A 21,566-nucleotide genomic window follows, 5' to 3' on the forward strand; every position below is an offset into this window, starting at 1 on the left:
TCCTTGAGATCTCAAATCTCACTCTTCAAGAATACTCATCGCTCACCACCTCGTCAGCTGTAAGCATCACCCGGGTCAAACCTCTTCTGTCTGAATCTCTCAACCTCCGATCACTCATCTTCGACTCACAAGGATGCAAGTTACCTCGCTCTTGAGATACTCTGGAGTTTGTCCCTTTTTGGGCCATGCAACAGCTGGATCGCTCCGAAACCTCGCAACGACCACGACTGCCCACAATGTCTCTTCCCTCACAGCCAAAGCGATGACCTGTCCCATGATGGGTCCCAAACTCGCTGGTATATCCGCAGCTAGGACCTATGCCAGTGTGGCCGGGAACAGGGAGGTTGAAGAGATTCACAAGGTGAGTAGATCTCACGATCTAGATCAAGGGCGAATCTACTCGACCCGCCGCCCAGGTCAGATATATCGATTGTTCTTGTGTCCTGACATTATTCATCATGATCGCAGCAAAAGAATGTCACCTTCAACCCTGCAAGTGCTGAGGCAGCCAAGTGTCCTCATGCCAAGGCTGCTCAGGAAGTGGCGACCAAAGCTCAGCGAGATGCACAAGCCGGTGGAATCTTCGATTATCAGCGCTTTTACGAGACTGAGCTAGAGAAGAAACATAAGGATAAGTGAGTGGTTTACTAGCCCTACCACGAGCCTACGTGCTGATCGCATTGCCTTTTCCCTGCCAGATCGTACCGGTATTTCAATAACATCAATCGACTTGCCGCCAAGTTCCCGGTCGCCCATACAGCGAGTACCAAGGACGAGGTTGATGTTTGGTGTTCGAACGATTATTTAGGAATGAGCAAGAACCCAGTGGTACTCAAGACGATGAAGTGAGTCTTCTCCTCCCACTTCTGGTGACTGACAAAGCTGACCTTTGTCCAGACGCACGCTCGATCGATACGGAGCGGGAGCAGGTGGAACACGAAACATCGCCGGTAACGGAGCTTTACACTTATCTCTGGAGGACGAGCTTGCGTCGCTCCATCGCAAACAAGCAGCACTAGTGTTCTCATCGTGCTATGTGGCCAACGATGCCTGTCTTGCCACGATCGGCGCGAAGTTACCCGGGTGTGTCGTTTTCTCCGATTCGAGTAACCACGCATCAATGATTCAAGGTATTCGACACTCTGGTGCGAAGAAGGTCATCTTCAAGCATAACGATATGGCCGACCTTGAAGCCAAACTGAAGGCTGTGCCAAAGGAAACACCGAAGCTTATTGCATTCGAGAGTGTGTACTCCATGTGTGGAAGTGTCGCTCCCATTGAAACGATCTGCGACCTTGCCGACAAGTACGGTGCTATTACATTCCTTGACGAAGTCCACGCTGTGGGCATGTATGGTCCCAACGGTGCAGGTGTCGCTGAGCACCTCGACTACGAGGGTCACATCGCCACTAAGGAGTCGTCCGAACCTGTAAAGGGAAGCGTGATGGATCGAATCGATATCATCACTGGTACTCTTGGAAAGGCCTACGGAGTTGTCGGTGGATACATCGCCGGATCTTCCGATCTCGTCGACGTCGTCCGGTCATACGCCCCCGGCTTTATCTTCACGACCTCTCTTCCCCCTGCTGTAGTGGCCGGTGCGCAAGCTTCAATCGCCTATCAACGAGAGTTTATGGGCGACCGTCGCCTCCAACAACTCAATACTCGTGAAGTCAAGCGACAGTTGAACGGCCTTGACATCCCTGTTGTTCCCAACCCAAGTCACATCATCCCTGTGCTCGTCGGTGATGCTGCTCTTGCCAAGGAGGCTTCCGATATGTTGCTTGCCAAACACAAGATCTATGTCCAGTCGATCAACTATCCCACCGTTGCTGTCGGAGAAGAGCGACTTCGAATCACCCCTACTCCGGGTCACACCACTGAGCAGATCGCTCATCTCGTCAGCTCGATCGATGCGGTGTTCAACAAGCTCAATCTCAAGCGAATCAAGGATTGGAAGACAGCTGGTGGTCGTGCCGGTGTCGGAATGGAGAATGCACCTACTGTTGAACCGATCTGGAAGGACAAGCATCTTGGGTTGGAGGATGGTTCTGCCCCAGTCAGGCTGGCTGAAGGGGAGAAGGGTTTTGTTAGGGGTGAGGCGGTCGAGGTCGCCCAAAAGAGGTTGACTCACCTACTTGGAGCAGAGGCAGGACCCGCTTTAAGCATCTCTGCCTAAGGATGATCTATGGAGGTGCAGTAGTAGCAAGAAGGAGTGCTTCGATTAGTTATAATTTACTATCATGCACAACACCCCTGCTTGCGCCCATTCAATTCATGCAGTATAGACAATTCATGGCTGCAATCGTTCATATGCAATGCTCACTTTCAGTGTATCTGGATATACGAGATTACGCCTTTTGGGAGATAACGGTGCTCCACTTTCCATTTCCACCGCGCCTCACGCCACCAGAACCATCACACCGACGTGCGTGCTAGTATTGGCAGTGATGACCCCCTTTTGTCCGTCCACCACCGAAGTCGTATACAGTATCAACTCGAACCCATGGATCTCCCATACTATTCATCATACAACGGTTCAGCTGCTTTTTCCTGCACTCGTACGCTTGATACGAGAACACCAAGGAGGACGACGAGATGGCTCCACCACCAGTGTCCATCTATGTGAGTGGAACCTGTCCTCTCTGTCTGCTTAAGAGGGAGATTGATCATGAGCAATTAAATGATCAGGTGACGAGTCTCACTTCTGCTCCGAAAGTGAGAAAGTATATCGAGCTCTTGAGAAGGCAAGTATCGTATCGTGTCGTCCAGTGTGTCTCACTCTGGACAAGCTATCAATGTATACGGGCGAGATCCACCGGTCCTCTCTCGCTCTCACTTTGCTCAGACTGGACATGAAGCTGACCCTTCGATTCGTACATGGACAAAGTTCTCTCAGAGCTCTTGAAATTCCTTATGAAGTGAGCCATTGGGTCATCCGCTCAGGTGGATGAAGCTGACTCGAGAGTAATTCTCAGGAACACGACCTTGTCATGGATGAAGATGCGAAGAAACGATGGCAGCGCGCAAAGCCTCCGGGAGTCGTAGTAGGATTGCCCGGGTATCTCGTTGGGGGAGAGTGGGTCGGAGTGAGTTGCATCGCCTTCCAAGTCCTTGGAGTCCACGAGTCGCCCCCGACGGACTTAGCATCCATGGAACTTGTGCCTCGCACCCGACACATCTTAGCTGATATACATGTGTGAATGCTCAGACCATGGAAGATTTCGAAGATGCTGTCGAGACTCAGACTCTCGAATCGTTCCTCAAACAAGATCTCGATCTTTCCGCACCACCCGCTACTTCCTCTTCTTCTTCTTCCGACTTACCAGAGTCATCATCGCAGCGAACTGTTCAGGAGGTCGAACTGGAGAAATTGATGAAGGAAATGACGGACCAAGATCTCGATCAGCTGATCGCCGATCTCGATGTGAATGACAAGTCCAGAGCAGATACGGCCGGGACGGGAATAGGTAACGGGATCGATACGGGTGGAGGGACGACTTGTGACCCCACATTCGGAGCTCGTGTGGGCGCAGGTGCCGGTGGAAGTGGCATGGGCGGGAAAGGCGAAGATACGGGATCCGAATTGATCGATGCCGCACTGAATGGATCGGGAGATGCGGGTGTTGCCAAGGAAAAGGAAGGAAACCTGGTAGAACAAGTACGAGCAAAGGTCGAACCTGTTCATGCGGAAGAAACGACATCGAAGAAGGTCGAAGGCAAGGTGACCGGGCAAGAAACAGAACTGGGAGACGAGGATAAGGAGGATGAGGCGTCGAAACAGGAAGGATCGGCCGAAAAGAGGGGGAAAGGCGACACATCTGAGATCAAACAGATGGACAAGGATCTCTTAGATCAGATCTTGCAAGAAACAGCTCTTGACGAGAAGGAAGATCGAGATGTCGCTCGGGCGGAGAAATCTGCTGTTCCGGACCAGGAGAAGAAAGCGAAGAAGAGAGACCAGCCAGTCGAGACGCGGGCCGAAGAAGTCGGTATACCCGATGTGAGGGAGACGGAAGAGGGATTGTTGGATGAGTTGAAGAAGGAGACGTTATTGGAAGACAAGGAAGAGAGAGAGATCGGACAGGCGATCGAGTAGAATGTTATCCTCGTGAATAACTGACAAAGGGATTTGGGTAGTCTGAACGTTCTTCTTGTGTGGACTTTTGTAGATATCTGTATGCGGGAAGAGATGTAATATGGTCCGGAATCATCGTCGCCCTTCGGGCCACACCAGCATCGTGGACGCCAGCATCAGAGCGAAGATCAATCACTTTTCGTTACGGGTGGCTCGCACGAGCAGTGGATTTGGAAAGCACTGATGGGAGAAACGCTGACTAGCAGTCATGAACGGTTGATTAAGCCATACAAGGGGGTCCAGTATTGTGGTTCTGCTGTACCTATCGAGCACATAGACATTCTGGTCGCACAGTCGTCCTTTTGATAGTCCTTCCCTTTCTCTCCCTCCCTGTCGGATGCCACCATGGCGCGCGAGTAGCTATGGATCCCATTGTCCTAAATGCGCCTCAGTGCAAGCTGTCGAGTCTGGGACTGATATATGCACAACTCTATGATACAATTTCTACAAGACTGAGCTCATCATGTCCAATACCCTGAATGTCCTCGCTAGGCCGGCCGCGACGATGGGGATGACCGAAGCAGACGCGTACTTCTTCCCAATCATAACATCCTCAACCTCATCCCGTCTCCTTCCGCCTCATCTTCATCTGCCATCCCCATAGCTCTCTGAGCTTCCCTCTCCTCTTCCCAATCAATCCCTTCGCCTCTCTCCATCACCCTGGCATAGTATTTTCGAGCGAGTTCACTCAGATCTTCTGGTAAGACCGGAGCTCTTCCACCCTCTGCTGGTACTTCTCCTCCATTCTCAACCTCATCCTGCATCTCAATCTCGCCCCCTTCACCCGCCTGTTGCAATTCTCCTACGATGATGCGCATAGCCCTCTCTCGTCGTCGAATGGCTCTTGCTCGAATGGATTCCCACTCCGGTATCAAGGTGACAAACCATAATAGAAAGGGTAAGACGAAGTGAGTTTGCCATCTCGATGGCCGATCACGTGCTGGCGGAGCAAGAGCACTCGATGGACGACTGTCCCTGGAAGGAAGACGGAGCTGAGCGGCGTCCACTTCGAGGTGTAACAGGGGGATCAAACGCGTCAAAAGAGCATTTGTCTGTCTGGATCGCCGTGAGATCACCTGGGCCTGAACTTGTGCATGGGCAGCTTGAGCCGGGACGTCAGGGCCCGGTGCAGGCCCATCAGCTGCGCCACCGTCCCCGGGACCAGTCGGAGGAGGGACAGGTGGCGGGTTCCTGGATCTGACTTCCCTTCGATGCGTCGCAATGAGTCTTGCCGTTTCGGCTATCCACCATCCTCCTGCCAGACTTGCAATGACCCAGAACCTCCCATCGCTCCATTTCATTCCTCTGGTCAACATCAGCACCATTGCAGATATTTTGAGTGCCGAGAAGAAAATCGTGGAGAGCACGGCTACTGGAGGGATGGTGATTCTGAATGTGCGACGATATATGACCCGGCGAGGCTGTAGGGCTTGCGTGGGGATTGGCAGTACAGTGGAGGTGGCCGCCTGGAGAGCAGTAGCTTGCATCTGAGACTGGGCAAGCACATGATTAAGGAGAGGTAGGAGTGTAGTGATCCGAAGATAAATGAGTAGATGGGACAGTTGGGTCGGAGTGAGGTCGTCCAGCTGAGGAAGGCTGAGCGAGTATGTAACTCCGCTATGACGGGAAGGGCATAGTTAGTATCTCCAACGACCACCAGAGGGGTGCGACTCACTCCAGCTCGATATCCGCATGTTCTCCATCTCCCTTGTCCGTCCAATTGCGGCCCAGTCCTGTAGCCCATAATATCTCAATCTCCTTTTTGACAGCCTCTCTCCCTCCCAGCTGCTCCCATATTTCCCTCAATTCTTCCTCTTCGTCTCCCTCGAACGCTCTCTCCCAGTCTTCCCACCCTTCTTCTCTGTTACTTCGCTCTTCCGCGAACATCCGGACAACGGACATGACCGCTTCTCTAGCTTGATGCATAGGTGTTACGGGATGAGGGACCATATCGTCCCATTTCAGGGGTTCGTCACCGAGGAGTAAGAGAAGGTGGTGTCGAGCGGTGAAGAGAAGGTAGTGTATTGTGTCGTTGAGAGCGAGTGTGTTGATGGATAGCGAAGATGATGATGAGCTTGTAGCTGTGGGCATGGACTCGGTCGGAGCAGCTTGTTGAGGCGTGACGATCGTTTCCATAGGGTCTGTGAAACGAGGCAAGGGTGTAGTGTATCCTACTCGACGAGCAACCAGATGAAAGTTGTACACATGTGCTGAATTGACCGTCTAGGTAATGCACACCTTTGTCAATTCTTCCCGTCTCTTTTCGTCTGATTAGGCTGTCACTCACTTTACCAACGACGTCTCCTAATCTCTCATGATCTCTCACGATCCTACCATGATAGACCACTCTCATCCCGCCTCTCTCCCACTGTCCAGCACCATCGAGTACCCCGTTGGCCAGATCCTCCTTGAGCTCTTCAATGGTCGTCCATCTCGCGACCACCCAACCTTCCTTTCTTCTCGAGGACGAGCCATCAGTCTCGCCAAACGGTGTATGTATGCTGATCCGTATCATGGAAGACTCGTCCACGTTCGAGTATGAGTGATGATGGGACTGACGCTGTCGGAGCTTGGGTCGCTCGGCTGTCGGTGTCGCAACGGGTTGAGGGTGACGGCGGAAAGTGGTAGTCAACGAGGGAGAGGGTGGTGGAAGAGGAGTAGCATCGCCAGTATGCGGAAGGGGTTGAGCGTCGGTCTGCATCTTTGGATCACTGTATACCTCCAGGGCTTTACGAGCTGTTCTTGCTGATGTCAAAGCTATCCTTGCGATCTAGGTTCTATGCTGTGTCCTTGTGATATATACGTAGACAGAGAGAGAGAGAGGTCCGGAAGACATGACGTGGAGGTACCCAGTTGTCACATATCGCAATCTCGCCACCGCCACGAGCAGGGAATGTGATTGCCGCATCGGGTAATAACTAATAACCGCAATGCTCGTTCCAAAGTCATAAGTAACAAATAAACAACATCAATGGTCTCGCGAGTGACTTTCGACTCTCAACAGTGATTGCTCCGTGTTTTCAACACATCTTCTGTCTATCGTTCATCACCTTCACAACTTCAGCACACGACACCTCCCGGACGACCACATGACGGTGCAGTCCCAGACAATCAATCAGGATACTCAACTCGAGATGGGAGGAGGGGCGACAGCTTCATACGACAACGAACATTCCGAGTGAGTATCCCTCTTTCAAAACATTGACTAGTAGTAGTTGATCATACTCATTCGGTAGTGTCAATGCTAGCACTTCGACGATCTTGTCCGCCGAATTGTCGTCCATCAACAGCCAGCTGCTCACGCACGGGTGGGCGAGACGACCCCTCAATCTTGAAGCTTTGAGTCAGAAAGACTACAATGAGGTGGTCGGTGTGCTATTTGATTTGATAGGAGCTAGCGTGGTATGTGTCGTCCGCCCGTCCTTGAACAGCAAGTGTACTAAGGTAATCAAATCATAGAGCAACCTCAACACCCTGGATACCCTCGCTGCCCGACATCGAACGTTGCAATACGAATACGAGCGTCTTCAAAAAGCCAACACCAATTTCAGGTCGACAACAGCTAAACTCGAATCAGACGTCGCCGGATGGAAAGCCCGATGCACCGAAGTCGAGAGAAGACTGCACTTGGAGGAAGCAAGAACGAAGGAGCTTCGAGAGGATGTAGGAAGAGGAAGGAAAGCTTTGGATGGGGTCAGAGTCGCTGCTGGAGTGAGTGACGGCTGGATCGTGAGACATGGTGATGGGATAGGGCTGACATAGGGCTCCGGCATAGCATGAGAACAAGAAGATTCAAATGAAGCTGGACAAGTCACTATCACAACTGGCAAAGATGAGCAGCGACGCCACTGTCATGACAAGACCCCACGGTTTGGTCCTGCTGAACCCAATTCCTGCGGGAAGGATCCAACCAGTGGCGGTAAGTGGGGTGTCCAGTCACTTCATGGTTCTTGCTAAGTCTATCACCTTCAGGCGACACAATCCCCTTTGCTTGAGCAGACACTCAGAGACCTTTCGGACATCCGTGAAAGTCTGCAAGAGGAGACAGAGGCTTTCAGACATGTAGTCGTATCCACAGGAAATGGTCTTCGTGAAGCCCTCGCTGCAGCGGCAGGACAAGAGGTGCGTGACAGCTTCAATGACGCGGGGTTGCCAGACTGATCAGTCCACATAGACTCCTGCTCGTTTTATGCACTCGCAATTCTTTTCCAATGTCACAGGCTCCGCTCGCCAAATCACCTCCTCTCAGATGAACACCTTCCAGTCCGCCTCATCGACGTCGCATCCCTCACTGGCCAACGCGCGATTGCAGTCTCTCATTGCAGACGTCCGAGCGAAACTCACAGAAGGCGTTCAGACGGTTGTGCCTGGTGGCATGGACGGTATCCCACAACCGAGTCCGGAACAGGTGGAAGAGCAGAAAAAGGTAGAACGAGAACAAGAGAAGAAGCAGAGAGATCTGGAGGATCGGGTCAAGGATCTGGAAGTGGAGGTCATCTGCGCACAAGCCAGAGAAGATGAAGCAAAGAAATTGGTAAAGGAGATGTCGAGGCTGCAGATGGAGCAGAGGTAAGCTTCAACGCCCGTTGGGCGTGATGGGAAAGGTGACTGATAGAGTGGAAACAGGATGTCGAGGATGACCGAGATCGAAGACGGATTAGACGAGGCGGAGCTGCAAGACTCGTTGGCGAAGCAAAATAAGGCTGTTGAGGAGGAGAGAAGGAAGCTCGCGGAAGCTAGTGTAAGGTTGATTAACGAACAACGACAACTCGAAGTAAGTTTACTGTCCGTGTGGCGACACTGTGTACTGACTTCATGCGCTCAGGATGAACGCCAAGCATTCCTCGAAGAGAAGCGGAAAGCAGAGGTAGATGCCGTACTCGCACTTTTACCGCCATCTCCCGCAAACGCAGACGTTATTTCATCAACAGAACCTAATTACGAGCATGCTCTTATCGACGCTGGACCGTCCAATCTGGCATGGCACAAGCATCAATCACATTCTCCCTCGCCACTCTCGCCTTTGCACCCGAAGGTCCGTACGCCCAAACATCACACTGCCGGCGGAAGACGGAAAAGCACGAAGACGCCTCTATCTCGATTAGTTCTGGAGAAAGCGGTTCGGCAGAAGAGTAAAGAGGGCGCCAATGCTTTGGAGATGGAACGCTTAGGATCTGGAAATGTTCTTGGTGCGGAAGGAGGACGACGGACCAATGTTGCATCCCCCACGAAGAGAGGTAAAGAGCGGGGAGACGGATTGAAGTCTTCTTCGCTGGGAAAGAGCAGGTCATCGGGAGGTAGCTCTTCGTCGACATCGAGCAGAGGAGCGGCTCCTGTGGCAGAAGGTCATCTGAAAGCATCAACGATAAGCTCGGGCGCAGGGCTGAGATCATCAACATCTTCAGCGATGAATGTTTCGCAGAGAAGAGTAGATGGGAGCAAGGCGGGTGGTATGGGTCCAAAAGGGACAGCTAAAGGTGCAAGGGTCTGGAGATAAGGTAGTTTAAGTAGGACGAGATCTTTCTTTGATATGTATAATTCTATAGTCGAGTAGGAGTAAGGCAGTGCGAAAGTGTGTCCTCGCACGAGAAAAGCTGGACGTGCCCGAAAGACGAAAAGAAAGAAAGAAATCAAAAGGTGCCACAACAATTGACTGTCGGAGGTGTTCGTTCAACGTCGACACGCCCCGAGCACATATAGGCGACGTCCATCTCCCATTCCTCTGTCTTTCTCCTCCTTGTCTCTTCTATTCTGACTTGAGCAAACATTCATCATGTCAGGCGAGAGAAACGAGTACGTCAACAGCTGAGCTCATGAGGATAAAGCCGGACGCATAGCTGATATCTCTCTCAGTACACCTAGCACTTTCACTCCCATCCACCCGTTCAATATGGATGATCCCAGATCATGGTACGTATCCTGCCAGTCGTTCTGCTCAAGATCGCTCCAAGGGCTGACTTACATCTGCTGTTATGGAACAGGGGATCAACCATTGGTGAGTGTCACTCCTCCAGCTAGTCGTTGTGCGTTCACCCTACTGGTACGGGATGCGATTAGCTGACTTCCGTATCGGAACTCGTCTTGATATCGCTTGACAGGGATGATGCACTGGGACAAGTAAGCTTTTAGATGTCCAGCCTTGGCCTTTGGGAACAGGTCTGGTCATGATAGCTGACAACGATCCCACCCCTTCATCATGCACAGCGACAAGATCGTCTTCTCCAAACGATCTCTACTCGAATTCCTCAAGTCAGCTTTTCCCGTACTGTCGACAGCAGCGATGTGGTCCAATTGACACGCCGAACTTTAGATCCGCAGATATCACCGTCAACCAGAACTTCTCAGAGATCCAGAAACTTCCCAGTGAGCTTGGATGGTGTGTAATTAGGATATAGAACAACAGCTGACGTGAGTCCGGGTTTCTTCGCTCGCAGAGTATGCTACTTTTGGCAAGTTCTCGCAGGCTGCTACGGACGCTGCCGTTGCGGATCTCGTAGAGGTGCGTGGAGTGGTCAATTCTTGCAGGACATTGTTGTGCATGCTCTCTCGTGGAAGATACATGGGAGTTCTCCACATCCCATACGCAGCTGCTGACATTGTCGCGCCGTCGTTCCTGTACTGATCCGTCGCTGTCTCACCCCACCCCCATCTGACCACTCTGCCACCCATCAATTCCGTCGCTCTCTTAAACTCTTCGACGACCAGGCCGAGATTGCCGACCCTACTACCGAGTCCTCCTTGCCATCTTCGAAATCGACTGTCCCTCGACCCTCCCGCAAGGTCCGAGATCCCCCTGGAGGAAAAGACAACATCCGACTCTACGGTGAAGAGTACGAAGAGGAAGATGCGCTCTCTCTCGCTCCTCCTCGGGACGGTGGATCTGGCGTCGAAGTGGAAGTGGAACGGTTGGAAAGACTAAAGGTCCACGTCGAGCCTGAGGTGGATGGAGGTGCCAAGATCATCGACAACGATGATGATGAGGAGAAATCGAGGGTTAGTAATCCGCCTGCGGGTTTCAAACCCTCTAGAAAGGTGAGACAAGGTATGTCAATTCCTGGACACGATGATCGCGAAAGTGTGGTTGATTGACTGCGGATGGTTCGGTCATACTAGTTCCGGGAGGGGCTTCGTCCGTCGGTGCTGCTCGTGAGTGAACAAGTCATCAGAGGACTATATCCGACAGGATCTCAAAGCTGATGGACGAGCATCTGTGTAGTCTTTGGTGGATACGAGGATGAGACCGAAGCAGACCGCGAGGCAAGTCGCGCCTCCGTCGGCAAGAAGAAGCAGGCTCCTCAATCTGTGAGCTAATACAATCCTCACTCCAGACTCAGGACCTTGGCTGATCATCTCGAGCAGAGCGCTGGTGGTCTTTGGTAGAAGCAATATCTCATTCTTGTATGGGAATCGAATGTCCTGGATCACCTAGCTTATCAACTGAATCAACGAAAAGTCATGCATCTGAGCGGACACAACCTGATCACAGAATGCTGCAATTCCGTTCCAATCCGATTCACTCGATGCTATTTCTGATATACTTTCAACGTCCGTCCTTTGAATTTTGACCTTCTGATTCGACCTGACCTTCTAATCCGACCAACCTGAATACCTCTTTCCTCTAATCTACTCCTATCTGAGTCCGATGCTCTATTTTGAGCTGCAACTACTCTTCGCCAGTGTACGCATCCGCGTTCTGGACGATGGCATGGATCCACTTCATGATCTGGAGGAAACCGGCGATCGTAGCCTTTTCATCGACGGTGTGCTATATCGAAACCCAAGTCAGCGAACCCTGATCCTCTCTATGGTGTTGTCATCGCTTACAGCACCACTGCCCGATCCGACGGGCGAGGCCATGAATCGATAGACGTTCTTTGTGAGGTTGTAGTACATCTTACAGTCGGTGTTTCCGCTGCCACATGACGAGCCTTTATCAGCTCCATCCCTTGAGTCGTGCGGCAAGTAACGGCAGAAGGGTGAAGCACTCACGTGGACGTGTAAGGAGTAACGATACGCTCGCTTCCATCCGGACCGGGAACAACGGCTCTGAGTAGTCATCCGTAAGCTCGCTGTGCGTTGGACATTCGCTCTATAGGTTGAGGGCTTTTGTGGACTCACTTGACAGTACCAGCGAACAAATCCCAGACACCACCCTCGGTAGGGGTTCTAGGGGCAGGCTCGAGAGGCAGTCCCATAGTCTCAACCTTGATGTATTTCCCGTTCAAGTCTCCCACATCCGCACCGTCAAACGCTGACAATTTCAATCCGTTCTTCTTTGCGATCTTTCCTGCGAGATACTTGACATGTTCTTGAGTACTGTTGACACTTTCGGAGAAATCGATTCGGAAGTTGACTTGAGCTGTGACGAGTTCGGGAAGAGCGTTGACCTTGACTCCACCGTTGACTACGTCGACTGCGGTGGTCGTGTGGACCATCGCTTTTTGGAAAGGCGATGTGGACGCGAGGAGCTTGGCAAGTTTGGGATATGAGGTAGGACCTTCGTGAGAGAGAAGGGAAGCGTAGGATTTGGGGAAGTTGGGCGAGTATTCAGAGGCACACTGGAGCGCAGTGAGGTAAGGCGAGGCGGGAGTGAGCTTGATGGGGAAGGGGTTGTCTTCAAGCGCTGAGACGACTTGGGACATTATTCCAATACCGCTGTGCTCGGGGGGAACCGAAGAGTGACCACCCGCAGTGCCGACAGAGATGACAATGTCCAGGTAACCTTTCTCGCCCATCGCGGGAATGGCGAAAGCACCCCCGAAGAAGTCGTCATCGGTTCCACTCCCCTCGTCAATGACCATCAACAGACCGTCCTTGCCATACCTCTTCTCGAGGAAAGGAGCAATCTGACCTTGTCCTCGTCGAGCAAAGACTTCCTCTTCATCATTACCGTGAGAGAAGATGATAGTCCTTCGAGGTTCGAAGCCTGACTCGAGAAGGTGGGTGATCGCTTGCCCTAGGAACATTGCGACAGATGAGCATAATAGTGATAGAAGTGGTGGCGAGTAAGCAGAATCATACGTACACTGAGCAACTAGCAAGGGCTTGTCATCACCGGCACCTCGACCCCAGATATAGGTCCCATCGTTGTAACCAGAGAAAGGAGGGTGAGTCCACCTGTCAAAAGTCGACGAAGGGGCAGGGACGACGTCGTAGTGAGACATCCTGCAGTCGAGCGTTGCATCAGCAAGACAGCCCGTAAATAGCAGACAATCCGCAATAGCTTACAACAGGAGGGGCTTGAGAGAGGGATCGGATCCCTTGAAGGTGGCGACGATACCGAGGGCTAAGAGCGTACAATCATCAGTCCGTGCTGCTCGATCAATCGCAAGAGGAATAAAACTATCTACGCACTGTTGATGTACTCGACAGTGGCCTTCTCGTTCCTACATGGTAATTCTCCTCGTCAGCTGGGGCCCTCCCAGACATTATTTCGCAGCAAACACTCACGCAAGAGGGAAGGACTTCTTCAACCATTCCTGGAAGTCGAAGAAAGGTCCCCAACGTGGGTCTTCGTTAGGTTCTCCGTTGTCATCGAAGCTCTCGGTTGGGATTTGCTAAACACAACGAATGTCAGTCAGCTTCCTGTCTCTTTCCTCTAGTTATCTTTTCAAGCAAAGAGGAGGATCGGAATCGCCTGATCACTCCGGAGAAAGCATGATGAGACGAGGACCGCACTCACCACTGCCTGAGAATACAGGTCCACTGCCTTCTTCTTATCTGCCTCTGTAAGCTCCCAGGTCATATTAGGATAAATCGCCTTTGGCTGATCGGGACATTTCGCCCAATGCTTCAACAACTCCAAATCGAACTTCCTGTCATTCTGACCGTTCCTCAGATGAGGTGGGAGACGGTTTGGCAAGTAATCAGAGAGGGATGGACCGAAGTTGAGGGCGGTGGCTAGGATGAAGAGGAGGCCCAGGAGGGCTTTGGGCTGCCATGATTTACGGGGACGATGGATGGATGATTGGGTGGGAAAGGGGAGCGAAGAGGATCGTTTCTCGGACATCTTGTGCTTCAATCAATCACTGGATCTGGTGCTTTGAAAGGAGTGGACGAAGGACCGAGTAGAAAGTGTACGATACCAATTATATATCGTCGTGGTCATCCAGAAAACCCCCCACCTGCTCGTTATCGTTTCCAATGCGCTTCGGCTTCATCCCGGAGCGGTCAACGCCGAGATCCAGCTTCAGGGGAAACCACGTGAAGACATGTCCTCCTCCCATGACGAGGACGGAACGAGCCGGTGGCAGCAGTGAGATCATGCACTGAACGTGTCGGGGAACTCACCCGGCATGACAGATTGGAGGTCCAATGATGGTGCAAGTGGAGAGCCTAACAGGCTTGATGAGGTGAAAATACTGGCATGACCATCTCCTCAGACGCTAATAGGAGACGATATTGTCTGTCTGTGCTGGTCCGGTCTCATAGGTCGATGCACAAAGTCTAGCGTACGAACCGATGTATCTGCCCAAACGGTCTATCTATCTCTCAACTGTGTTGTGACTTTCTTTCTTTCCAGCATTGAGTATATCGAGCCAAGGATATCTCAAACACAACTTTGTGGCCATAGCATCTATTCACAGCTCATTCCATCCAGTCCTGGCCCATCTGTTATCAAACTACTCCGTGGATCCTTGCCAGACGGGTTGAGCCTCGGCGTCGGTGGAAGGAGCTTGCATAGTGCTGAAAATGGTACAATGTCAGAAAACCTGTAAACTGTACAGCGACAAAGCAGGTCGCTCTGTCAACGTATATACTCACGAAGGAGGATCAATTGCTGGAACAAAGTGGAGACCGACATATGCCAGACCAACCAGTCCGACAACAGCGCCACAAACGTAGAGAATGGTGTAGTAGCTTGCAGCAAGTTGCAAATGTCAGCTACGGTGGAGCGCATGCTCATTCCAGAGTTGGCTCACTTGAGCATCAAGACACCAAGCAAGAGGTAGACTGAATTTGGCGGTCAGCAGGACATTCTCCAACCTCATGGGACAAGATCACTCACAGACACCTCGACCGACAAAAGAATGCAGGAAGCTTGCATACTTCTGGATGAGAGCTTTGTGCTCTTCTGTAGGAGGACGGACTTCGAGGAAGATGACGATTGCGCCAGCACTGAACACGTAAAGGGTCAGCACATCCTCGCGAACCTGGAGCCTGGAGCCTGGCACGGTATGGTGACCTCCAAGGGATCTCATACGGATGAGACGAGATGTCCACACTCACAGAACCTCATATATCCCGATGATGATGCTTGAGAAGTGGTGTTTGATGAGTGAACCTACACCTCCTGCAATGGCGAAACCTCCGACGACCCTATCTTTCGCATCAGCTACCATACTCAATACACACAGGGTGAGGTTATTTAGATTTTCCAAAAGACTCACATGTTGACGATGCTGTCGACATGAGATATGCTCATCAGCTATCATGCACCGTTCATGCCACGATGTCGCGCTGCAGCAGGACAAGTGACAGGAAAAGGGGTGCACTCACCGCAGGAGCTCGGTGGGATTTTGCGTGAACCTTTCCATGATGCTGAGGCGGTGCTCGAACGATATCGGATGAGATGGTGTCCTGGAAGTGACTGAGATGTACTCGAGCAAGAGAAGATGATGAATCTGTTGTCTTCTATAAATCAAGTACACTGCAAATGCCGCTGGTTGCTGCTTTCGGTCAACGTAACTTGCACATAAGCGGGAAGCTGCGAATCAGTCAGTACTCTTAGGGCTACTCGTACCTGAACCACGCCCCGAAACGGAATCAAAAGCTGGAGGGGAATGCAGGCTGAGCGGAGATTAACGAGAACTCCCTTGACAGATAGCATGTTACGTCATCATCCTCAGAGCCACCGATTATCTGCCTGGAACTCGAGTCCATTCGTCACCGCGCAGAATCAAACTCCTCAATTCTCTCGACCGACACTGGCTTTTGACATCGAAAATCCAAACTACAGATATCTCCTGTTCTATACGCCCACGCAATATCCATAGAGACTGATCTATCATGTCAAGACATCGTTTCGTACGCAATTTGGACCTCGATGGTGAGCTCCTTCCTCCTGGGCCCCCTTCGCTCCCCTTTCGATCTCCAGCTGACGATCCTCTCTGTATCGTAGATGAGCTCAACGACGAAGAAGAATCCGGCATGTCCCCAGAGGAGCAAGGTGAGACTTCCTCTCATAAAAACACAGCTGCATACTGACCGTTCTTGTAGCTCAAATGACCACCTCATTACCCATCGCTCGAGCACTGTTGAAAGATATCAAGCCCCCTATTTCAGACGATGCCATCGCCGATTCCTTGTGGCATTATTGGTTCGATGTGGAGAAGACCGTCGGATGGTTACGGCAAGATTGGGACAGAAAAGGTCAGTCCGTTTCCTCATCCCTCCTCGAACCTTTTTGGATCTCTTCCGTCCTTCTATCTTCCTGTTTCCTTTTCGTTGTTGGAGCATCTCAGCCCCGGACAGAAAGGAGGTTTTTGCCTCCAACTCTCCGTTGCCTTTTTCGATGATCTCGAGGCGCAAGTCGGCTGAGCTTCGTCTTGCGCTCAGGCGAAGCTCTGCCTCAACATCTCGTACCCACACCTGATCAACAACCTCGCAAAAGACGAAGACTCGCTGCAACAAACGACGACTCACTACAACCCCCCCTCACCGCACTGCAACGGTTGTCCCTCTCGAGGAGACAAGCCTCACCCTCCCCTGCCTCTTCACCTGGGCCGTCGCATTCAGCTGTACCCACACCGAGTACACCAGATAGCGGAGCCAGACCGATGTCGAAACTCGCATTGCTCGCTCAGAAACGCAGGGAGGCGGCGCAGGCTACTGAATCTTCTTCTTCTTCTCCATCGCAAATACTATCCGGACCGTCCACACCTTCCAATGTGACACAGCATTCATCGTTAGGGCCCTCCGGGAGACCTTTATCGAAGTTGGCGCAGAAGATGGCAGCGGCACGGGCAGCGAGAGAGGAAGCAGCTACCAAGTCGGACGGATACATCACAGTTCCTGAGTCCAGCGTCATGGATGTTGGCGATGCGTCAAAGAAATCCTTGCCAATCGAAGCGCCAACTTCCACTCTCTTCACGAATGTATCAACCAGAATCAAACCAAAAGCTCCTTCGACTTTCTTCTCGATCATTACCTCTACCGCAACTTCTGCCAGTGATCATCATCCACCGAAGATCGGCACAGTCGCTAGTCTTCATGTTCCACTAGCAACCGATCTGGCCACGCTTTCAAAGCGGTTTGAGGAAGCATTTGCGGAAAGTCCGGACGAAGTGGTCCTTCGAAAACGACAAGGCCGAGCGGGAACAGCAGATCTGGCGACGGCTGTTAAGAAGCAAGCAAAAGGGACGGGTGCCAAACCGAAATAGTCACAGTGTTTCGGCTGAGATGCTACCATGTACTTTCCCTACTCCTATTCTCATCACCTATGTTGTCCTAATAGCTCAGATTTGATTCGTCCACAAAAATCTATGTGCTTACCCTGATTTCCTAACAGCGGCAAAAGCGAAAGCGTCTGCAACTCCCAAATCCACTTCTTTGCCAGGTAAACCTCGAGCCCCAGCTGCAGCTGGGTCTAGCAAGCTCAAGATTCAACCCAAGACCCAACCTAATTCTCCCAGCACAAGCAGCAAGGCCGGGTCGTCGGGTACCAATACTCCGAAGATAGCAGGAAAGAGCGGTCTGACTACTGCTCAGAATGACTTGGCAGGTTTACATCTTGATGATGAGATCGATGAGGCTGAGAAGGAAAGGGAAAGAGAGAGGTACAAGGAGAAGCCCGGACTGAATATGAAGCAGGAAGAATTGATCGCAAAGGTCAAGAAAGATGAAGAAGAGTCGGGGAAGCAAAACATCAGTCTAATCGTTGTTGGTGAGTTTGATCGATGTCTTTGCTGTGGGTCAAGCTCACCCTCTCTACAGGCCATGTCGATGCGGGGAAATCGACATTAATGGGGAGACTATTGTATGACATTGGAGAATTGACCGAAAAGGAGAAGACGGCGAACGAGAGAGGAAGTAAGAAGATCGGAAAGGGAAGCTTCGCGTTCGCTTGGGGTTTGGATGCGTTAGGTGATGAGCGCGACAGGTGAGTTCAGCTACCGACTTGAAGACATCTTCAAGTGCGAAATTGATTTTCCGTTGTCAGAGGTGTGACAATCGATATTGCTACCACCCACTTCGCAACCTCTCATCGGAATATCACACTGCTTGACGCACCTGGTCACCGTGACTTCATACCAGCTATGATATCAGGAGCCGCTCAAGCCGATGTCGCTTTGATGGTCGTTGATGGCTCTCCTGGCGAGTTCGAGGCTGGCTTTGACAGAGGTGGTCAAACGAGGGAGCACGCTTGGTTAGTAAGGAGTTTAGGTGTCAAGGAGATCATTGTGGGAGTGAATAAGATGGATGTAGTGAGTGGATTCCTCTTGCGCCTCTTGAAGCCTCATGACTGACTGGTCCGCGGCCCAGGTCGACTGGTCTCAAGATCGATACGACGACATCGTGGATGCCCTCAAACCCTTTCTCATCTCAGCAGGATTCAGCTCTGCCAAGACGACGTTCATGCCTCTCGCGGCAATGGAGGGCATCAATGTCGCCGAGAACGATTCGCCGAAGCTGAAATCGTGGTATGATGGCCCAACTCTGATCCAAGCTTTGGGTGAGTCCACAAATCCTATTGGGGAACCTCAAGTCTGAGACTAATGATACGAGCAGACAAAGTGGAGATACCTGCGAGGCCGTATGAAAGTCCTCTAAGAATACCTGTATCTAACGTCTTCAAGGGCCAAACAGCGGTCGCGTCTGGTGTCGCAGTGTCTGGCCGCCTATGTAGCGGAATCATACAAGTTGGAGATAGGGTCAGAGCGGTGCCCGGCGATGAAGTCGGCAATGTACGAAGTGGGTGGCGATTGACGATCGCGTATAAGTACAGGCTGACTGGTGTTTGTGCAGCTATCGAAGTAGATGATGATTCTGCCCCTTACGCAGTGGCAGGTCAAAACGTCACACTGTATCTTTCGGGCATCGATTCAATTCACCTGTCGATTGGAACAGTCTTATGTCCGACATCTCAGCCCGTTCCGCTGGTCACCAAATTCACAGCGCAGATTCTGGTGTTTGACCTTCAGAGTCCCATCATTACAGGTACGGCGGTAGAACTGTTCCATCATAGTATGAACCTGCCAGCCACGATCAGCAAGCTTGTAGCAGTCATGGAGAAAGGTCAAGTGACCAAGAAGAACCCGAGGTGAGCGACACACAGCATACAGAGTCCTGAGGTTTAGCTGACAATTTTGCGCTCATCTCGCAGAGTACTACAAAAAGGCACAACAGCAATGGTTGAGTTGACGTTGAGACCGAACGGATCGTCAGGCGGTCGTACGCCTACGATACCGCTAGAGACCGCAGCGGATAATAAGGAGATGGGTAGAGTTCTGATCAGAAGGAACGGAGAGACGATAGCTGCTGGTGAGTACCGCTTTTAGAGATTAAGTACATGCGACGTAGTGTCTGACGAGAAACCCGTACCGTAGGCATGGTAACGGAGATATTGGGATGATTTACTCAGTAGAACAGCCTGCATGCATTGTAGTGCTCCTTTCCATATCACAAGCCAGATGCATATCACAAGCCAGATGAACCATACAACGTATCACTGATAGACTGTCCCGTGCTGACCACTACTGAGGTTGGACGTGATCAAGAGGTGTAAGCGGGTAAAATCGGAAATTTTGTGATTGTGGCACTTTTCCTCCATCATCGTACGCTGTTGCTTATTCTGACTTTTTGGAAACCTCACCTCCATCTCGACGATTGACCTTTTGCTGCTATACAAAGGTCGATTGATCAACGTCTGTTAGTAGCGACAATCAACCGATTGTGCTCTTGTTCCTCTCCCTACTCGTGCTCGATCGACACGTCTCGTCATGCCGCTGAGACCGTATACCACTCGGAATGTGTTCAACCACAAGAGAGCTATCCCTCGTATGGTGCGTGATCGCTTTACAGTTCCAACTTCCCCTATCAAGTCATCTTCCTGCACCCCACTCACCTCGTCTGCCTCATGATGGCGTGACCTCTCATACGGAAATGATACTGATCATTCGGGTCTGGGTGCTTGCTTCGCTTCGCTATACAGAGTTGGTCGCCTGAGAACCTGTTCAACATATGGCAACGTACTTCGACGGAATCACCCCTTCGTCGAGAACACGATTTCACCCGTACCAACGCGACGCCGTTTCAGCTGCGTTTCATCGCCAAACGACTGGTCAGAGGCTACCACGGCGATCATATCGGATACACCAAATTCTCAAGATGGTACATGCCCGAAAAATTGCCCGCCATCCATAATTCATCCTCGTCAAGCAGTGGTTCTTCGACAGGAGGCGGAATGGAGGTCAATAAATGGGTCGAGGGGAGAGAGAGAGGAGGTGGCAGATCGGGGGAAGAGAAGAGACAGAAGAAGAAGGAGAAAGACAGTAAAGCACCGATCGGAACGATGCTGTTTGCGGATGTGGAGAGAAGACTGGACGTCCTGATCTTCAGAGCTTGTTTCGCTCAGAGTGTCTGGGAGGCGAGAAGATATGTCGTACAAGGTCATGTCAAGTTGAACGGACAGGTGGTGAGCGTCAAATCCATCCATCCATCATCAGCCCCTCCCCTCTTCTCTTCGCACAAAAGACTCTCATAACCCTCTGCTTCGGGGCCGATCTGAACTAATCTCGTGTGTCTGTAGGTCAAAAACCCAAATGTCATGCTTGAACCTGGAGACATGTTCACCGTCGATCCCCAAACCATAGTCATGCTTCGTGCCGCTCAATCAAAACCCGCACCGACATCCGAATCCGAATCCGCTGCTGCTGCTGAGGAATCTACCGAAACTTCTGGATCAGAACAAGTCGATTCGGAAACATCCTCTTCCGCATCATCCACACCTACACCTACCCCTACTCCTGGCCCGTCATCTAGTGGGCCTACCCCATCATCACACTTCCATCTCCCACCATATGCCCAACCACACCTCTTTGTCCCAGCCTATCTCCTCCCGTCATTCCTCACTTGTTCAGCAGTCTACGTCAGACATCCGACAGCTCGACCAGGTTATTCAGAAATCCCATCACCGTACGATGCGGGTGGTGAGCTCATGTCGCTTGGGTGGGAATACTTCAAAAGATCGGCACCGAGAATGAGGAAGAAGACGGACAAGTGGCCGAACCCATGGGGAGGATATGGAAAGAAGTAGACAGATGCGGTTCACAGGATGAGGGGTTGTGCCTCAGTATCAGTCAGACAGACAGACCTAGCATTTGCATGAGATAATTAAATCATCCATCACTCCTGCGGTCGTATGTGCGAGTTCGATTTTTCGGTCTTACAATATATGCTTCGGTTCGATGTGCATGTGGGGTATTAC

The 21,566-nt window shown here is 51.5% G+C and overlaps 9 protein-coding genes across 9 annotated transcripts; 6 read left to right on the plus strand and 3 right to left on the minus strand.

The window, feature by feature from the left end:
* Nucleotides 1-133: 133 nt before the first annotated feature.
* IAR55_000148 (5-aminolevulinic acid synthase) lies at nucleotides 134-2,179 on the plus strand (the record flags this gene model as incomplete). Its single annotated transcript, XM_066943285.1, has 4 exons — nucleotides 134-361; nucleotides 469-635; nucleotides 699-845; nucleotides 898-2,179. 4 exons carry the CDS (start codon nucleotides 134-136, stop codon nucleotides 2,177-2,179), a joined length of 1,824 nt encoding a protein of 607 aa, XP_066805827.1.
* Nucleotides 2,180-2,598: 419 nt separating this feature from the next.
* On the plus strand, nucleotides 2,599-4,099 carry IAR55_000149 (uncharacterized protein; the record flags this gene model as incomplete). Its single annotated transcript, XM_066943286.1, has 5 exons — nucleotides 2,599-2,625; nucleotides 2,692-2,747; nucleotides 2,891-2,921; nucleotides 2,979-3,089; nucleotides 3,212-4,099. The coding sequence occupies 5 exons, from the start codon at nucleotides 2,599-2,601 to the stop codon at nucleotides 4,097-4,099; spliced, it is 1,113 nt and encodes a 370-aa protein (XP_066805828.1).
* A 581-nt stretch (nucleotides 4,100-4,680) lies between these two features.
* Nucleotides 4,681-6,839, minus strand: IAR55_000150 (uncharacterized protein; the record flags this gene model as incomplete). Its single annotated transcript, XM_066943287.1, has 3 exons — nucleotides 4,681-5,755; nucleotides 5,814-6,361; nucleotides 6,426-6,839. The coding sequence occupies 3 exons, from the start codon at nucleotides 6,837-6,839 to the stop codon at nucleotides 4,681-4,683; spliced, it is 2,037 nt and encodes a 678-aa protein (XP_066805829.1).
* A 388-nt stretch (nucleotides 6,840-7,227) lies between these two features.
* IAR55_000151 (uncharacterized protein) lies at nucleotides 7,228-9,635 on the plus strand (the record flags this gene model as incomplete). The annotated part of the gene is made up of 8 exons (XM_066943288.1): nucleotides 7,228-7,316; nucleotides 7,375-7,540; nucleotides 7,598-7,849; nucleotides 7,914-8,057; nucleotides 8,111-8,260; nucleotides 8,313-8,707; nucleotides 8,765-8,912; nucleotides 8,964-9,635. 8 exons carry the CDS (start codon nucleotides 7,228-7,230, stop codon nucleotides 9,633-9,635), a joined length of 2,016 nt encoding a protein of 671 aa, XP_066805830.1.
* Nucleotides 9,636-9,911: 276 nt separating this feature from the next.
* IAR55_000152 (uncharacterized protein) lies at nucleotides 9,912-11,518 on the plus strand (the record flags this gene model as incomplete). Its single annotated transcript, XM_066943289.1, has 11 exons — nucleotides 9,912-9,931; nucleotides 9,992-10,048; nucleotides 10,120-10,133; nucleotides 10,237-10,255; nucleotides 10,343-10,387; nucleotides 10,449-10,501; nucleotides 10,573-10,637; nucleotides 10,844-11,180; nucleotides 11,252-11,284; nucleotides 11,355-11,440; nucleotides 11,498-11,518. 11 exons carry the CDS (start codon nucleotides 9,912-9,914, stop codon nucleotides 11,516-11,518), a joined length of 750 nt encoding a protein of 249 aa, XP_066805831.1.
* Nucleotides 11,519-11,801: 283 nt separating this feature from the next.
* IAR55_000153 (uncharacterized protein) lies at nucleotides 11,802-14,147 on the minus strand (the record flags this gene model as incomplete). Its single annotated transcript, XM_066943290.1, has 9 exons — nucleotides 11,802-11,903; nucleotides 11,963-12,050; nucleotides 12,128-12,184; nucleotides 12,257-13,094; nucleotides 13,164-13,303; nucleotides 13,367-13,424; nucleotides 13,493-13,524; nucleotides 13,589-13,695; nucleotides 13,821-14,147. 9 exons carry the CDS (start codon nucleotides 14,145-14,147, stop codon nucleotides 11,802-11,804), a joined length of 1,749 nt encoding a protein of 582 aa, XP_066805832.1.
* Nucleotides 14,148-14,760: 613 nt separating this feature from the next.
* On the minus strand, nucleotides 14,761-15,675 carry IAR55_000154 (uncharacterized protein; the record flags this gene model as incomplete). Its single annotated transcript, XM_066943291.1, has 7 exons — nucleotides 14,761-14,824; nucleotides 14,903-14,998; nucleotides 15,061-15,091; nucleotides 15,147-15,256; nucleotides 15,368-15,457; nucleotides 15,529-15,540; nucleotides 15,638-15,675. The coding sequence occupies 7 exons, from the start codon at nucleotides 15,673-15,675 to the stop codon at nucleotides 14,761-14,763; spliced, it is 441 nt and encodes a 146-aa protein (XP_066805833.1).
* Nucleotides 15,676-16,147: 472 nt separating this feature from the next.
* On the plus strand, nucleotides 16,148-19,712 carry IAR55_000155 (uncharacterized protein; the record flags this gene model as incomplete). Its single annotated transcript, XM_066943292.1, has 12 exons — nucleotides 16,148-16,187; nucleotides 16,260-16,307; nucleotides 16,358-16,510; nucleotides 16,697-17,503; nucleotides 17,649-18,023; nucleotides 18,074-18,239; nucleotides 18,300-18,564; nucleotides 18,623-18,812; nucleotides 18,869-19,051; nucleotides 19,106-19,400; nucleotides 19,464-19,621; nucleotides 19,687-19,712. 12 exons carry the CDS (start codon nucleotides 16,148-16,150, stop codon nucleotides 19,710-19,712), a joined length of 2,706 nt encoding a protein of 901 aa, XP_066805834.1.
* A 367-nt stretch (nucleotides 19,713-20,079) lies between these two features.
* Nucleotides 20,080-21,395, plus strand: IAR55_000156 (mitochondrial 37S ribosomal protein uS4m; the record flags this gene model as incomplete). Its single annotated transcript, XM_066943293.1, has 3 exons — nucleotides 20,080-20,142; nucleotides 20,292-20,774; nucleotides 20,889-21,395. 3 exons carry the CDS (start codon nucleotides 20,080-20,082, stop codon nucleotides 21,393-21,395), a joined length of 1,053 nt encoding a protein of 350 aa, XP_066805835.1.
* Between the last annotated feature and the right edge of the window lie 171 nt (nucleotides 21,396-21,566).

The sequence above is a fragment of the Kwoniella newhampshirensis genome, chromosome 1 (assembly GCF_039105145.1).
Source record: "Kwoniella newhampshirensis strain CBS 13917 chromosome 1, whole genome shotgun sequence".
NCBI classification, from domain to species: Eukaryota; Fungi; Basidiomycota; class Tremellomycetes; order Tremellales; family Cryptococcaceae; genus Kwoniella; species Kwoniella newhampshirensis.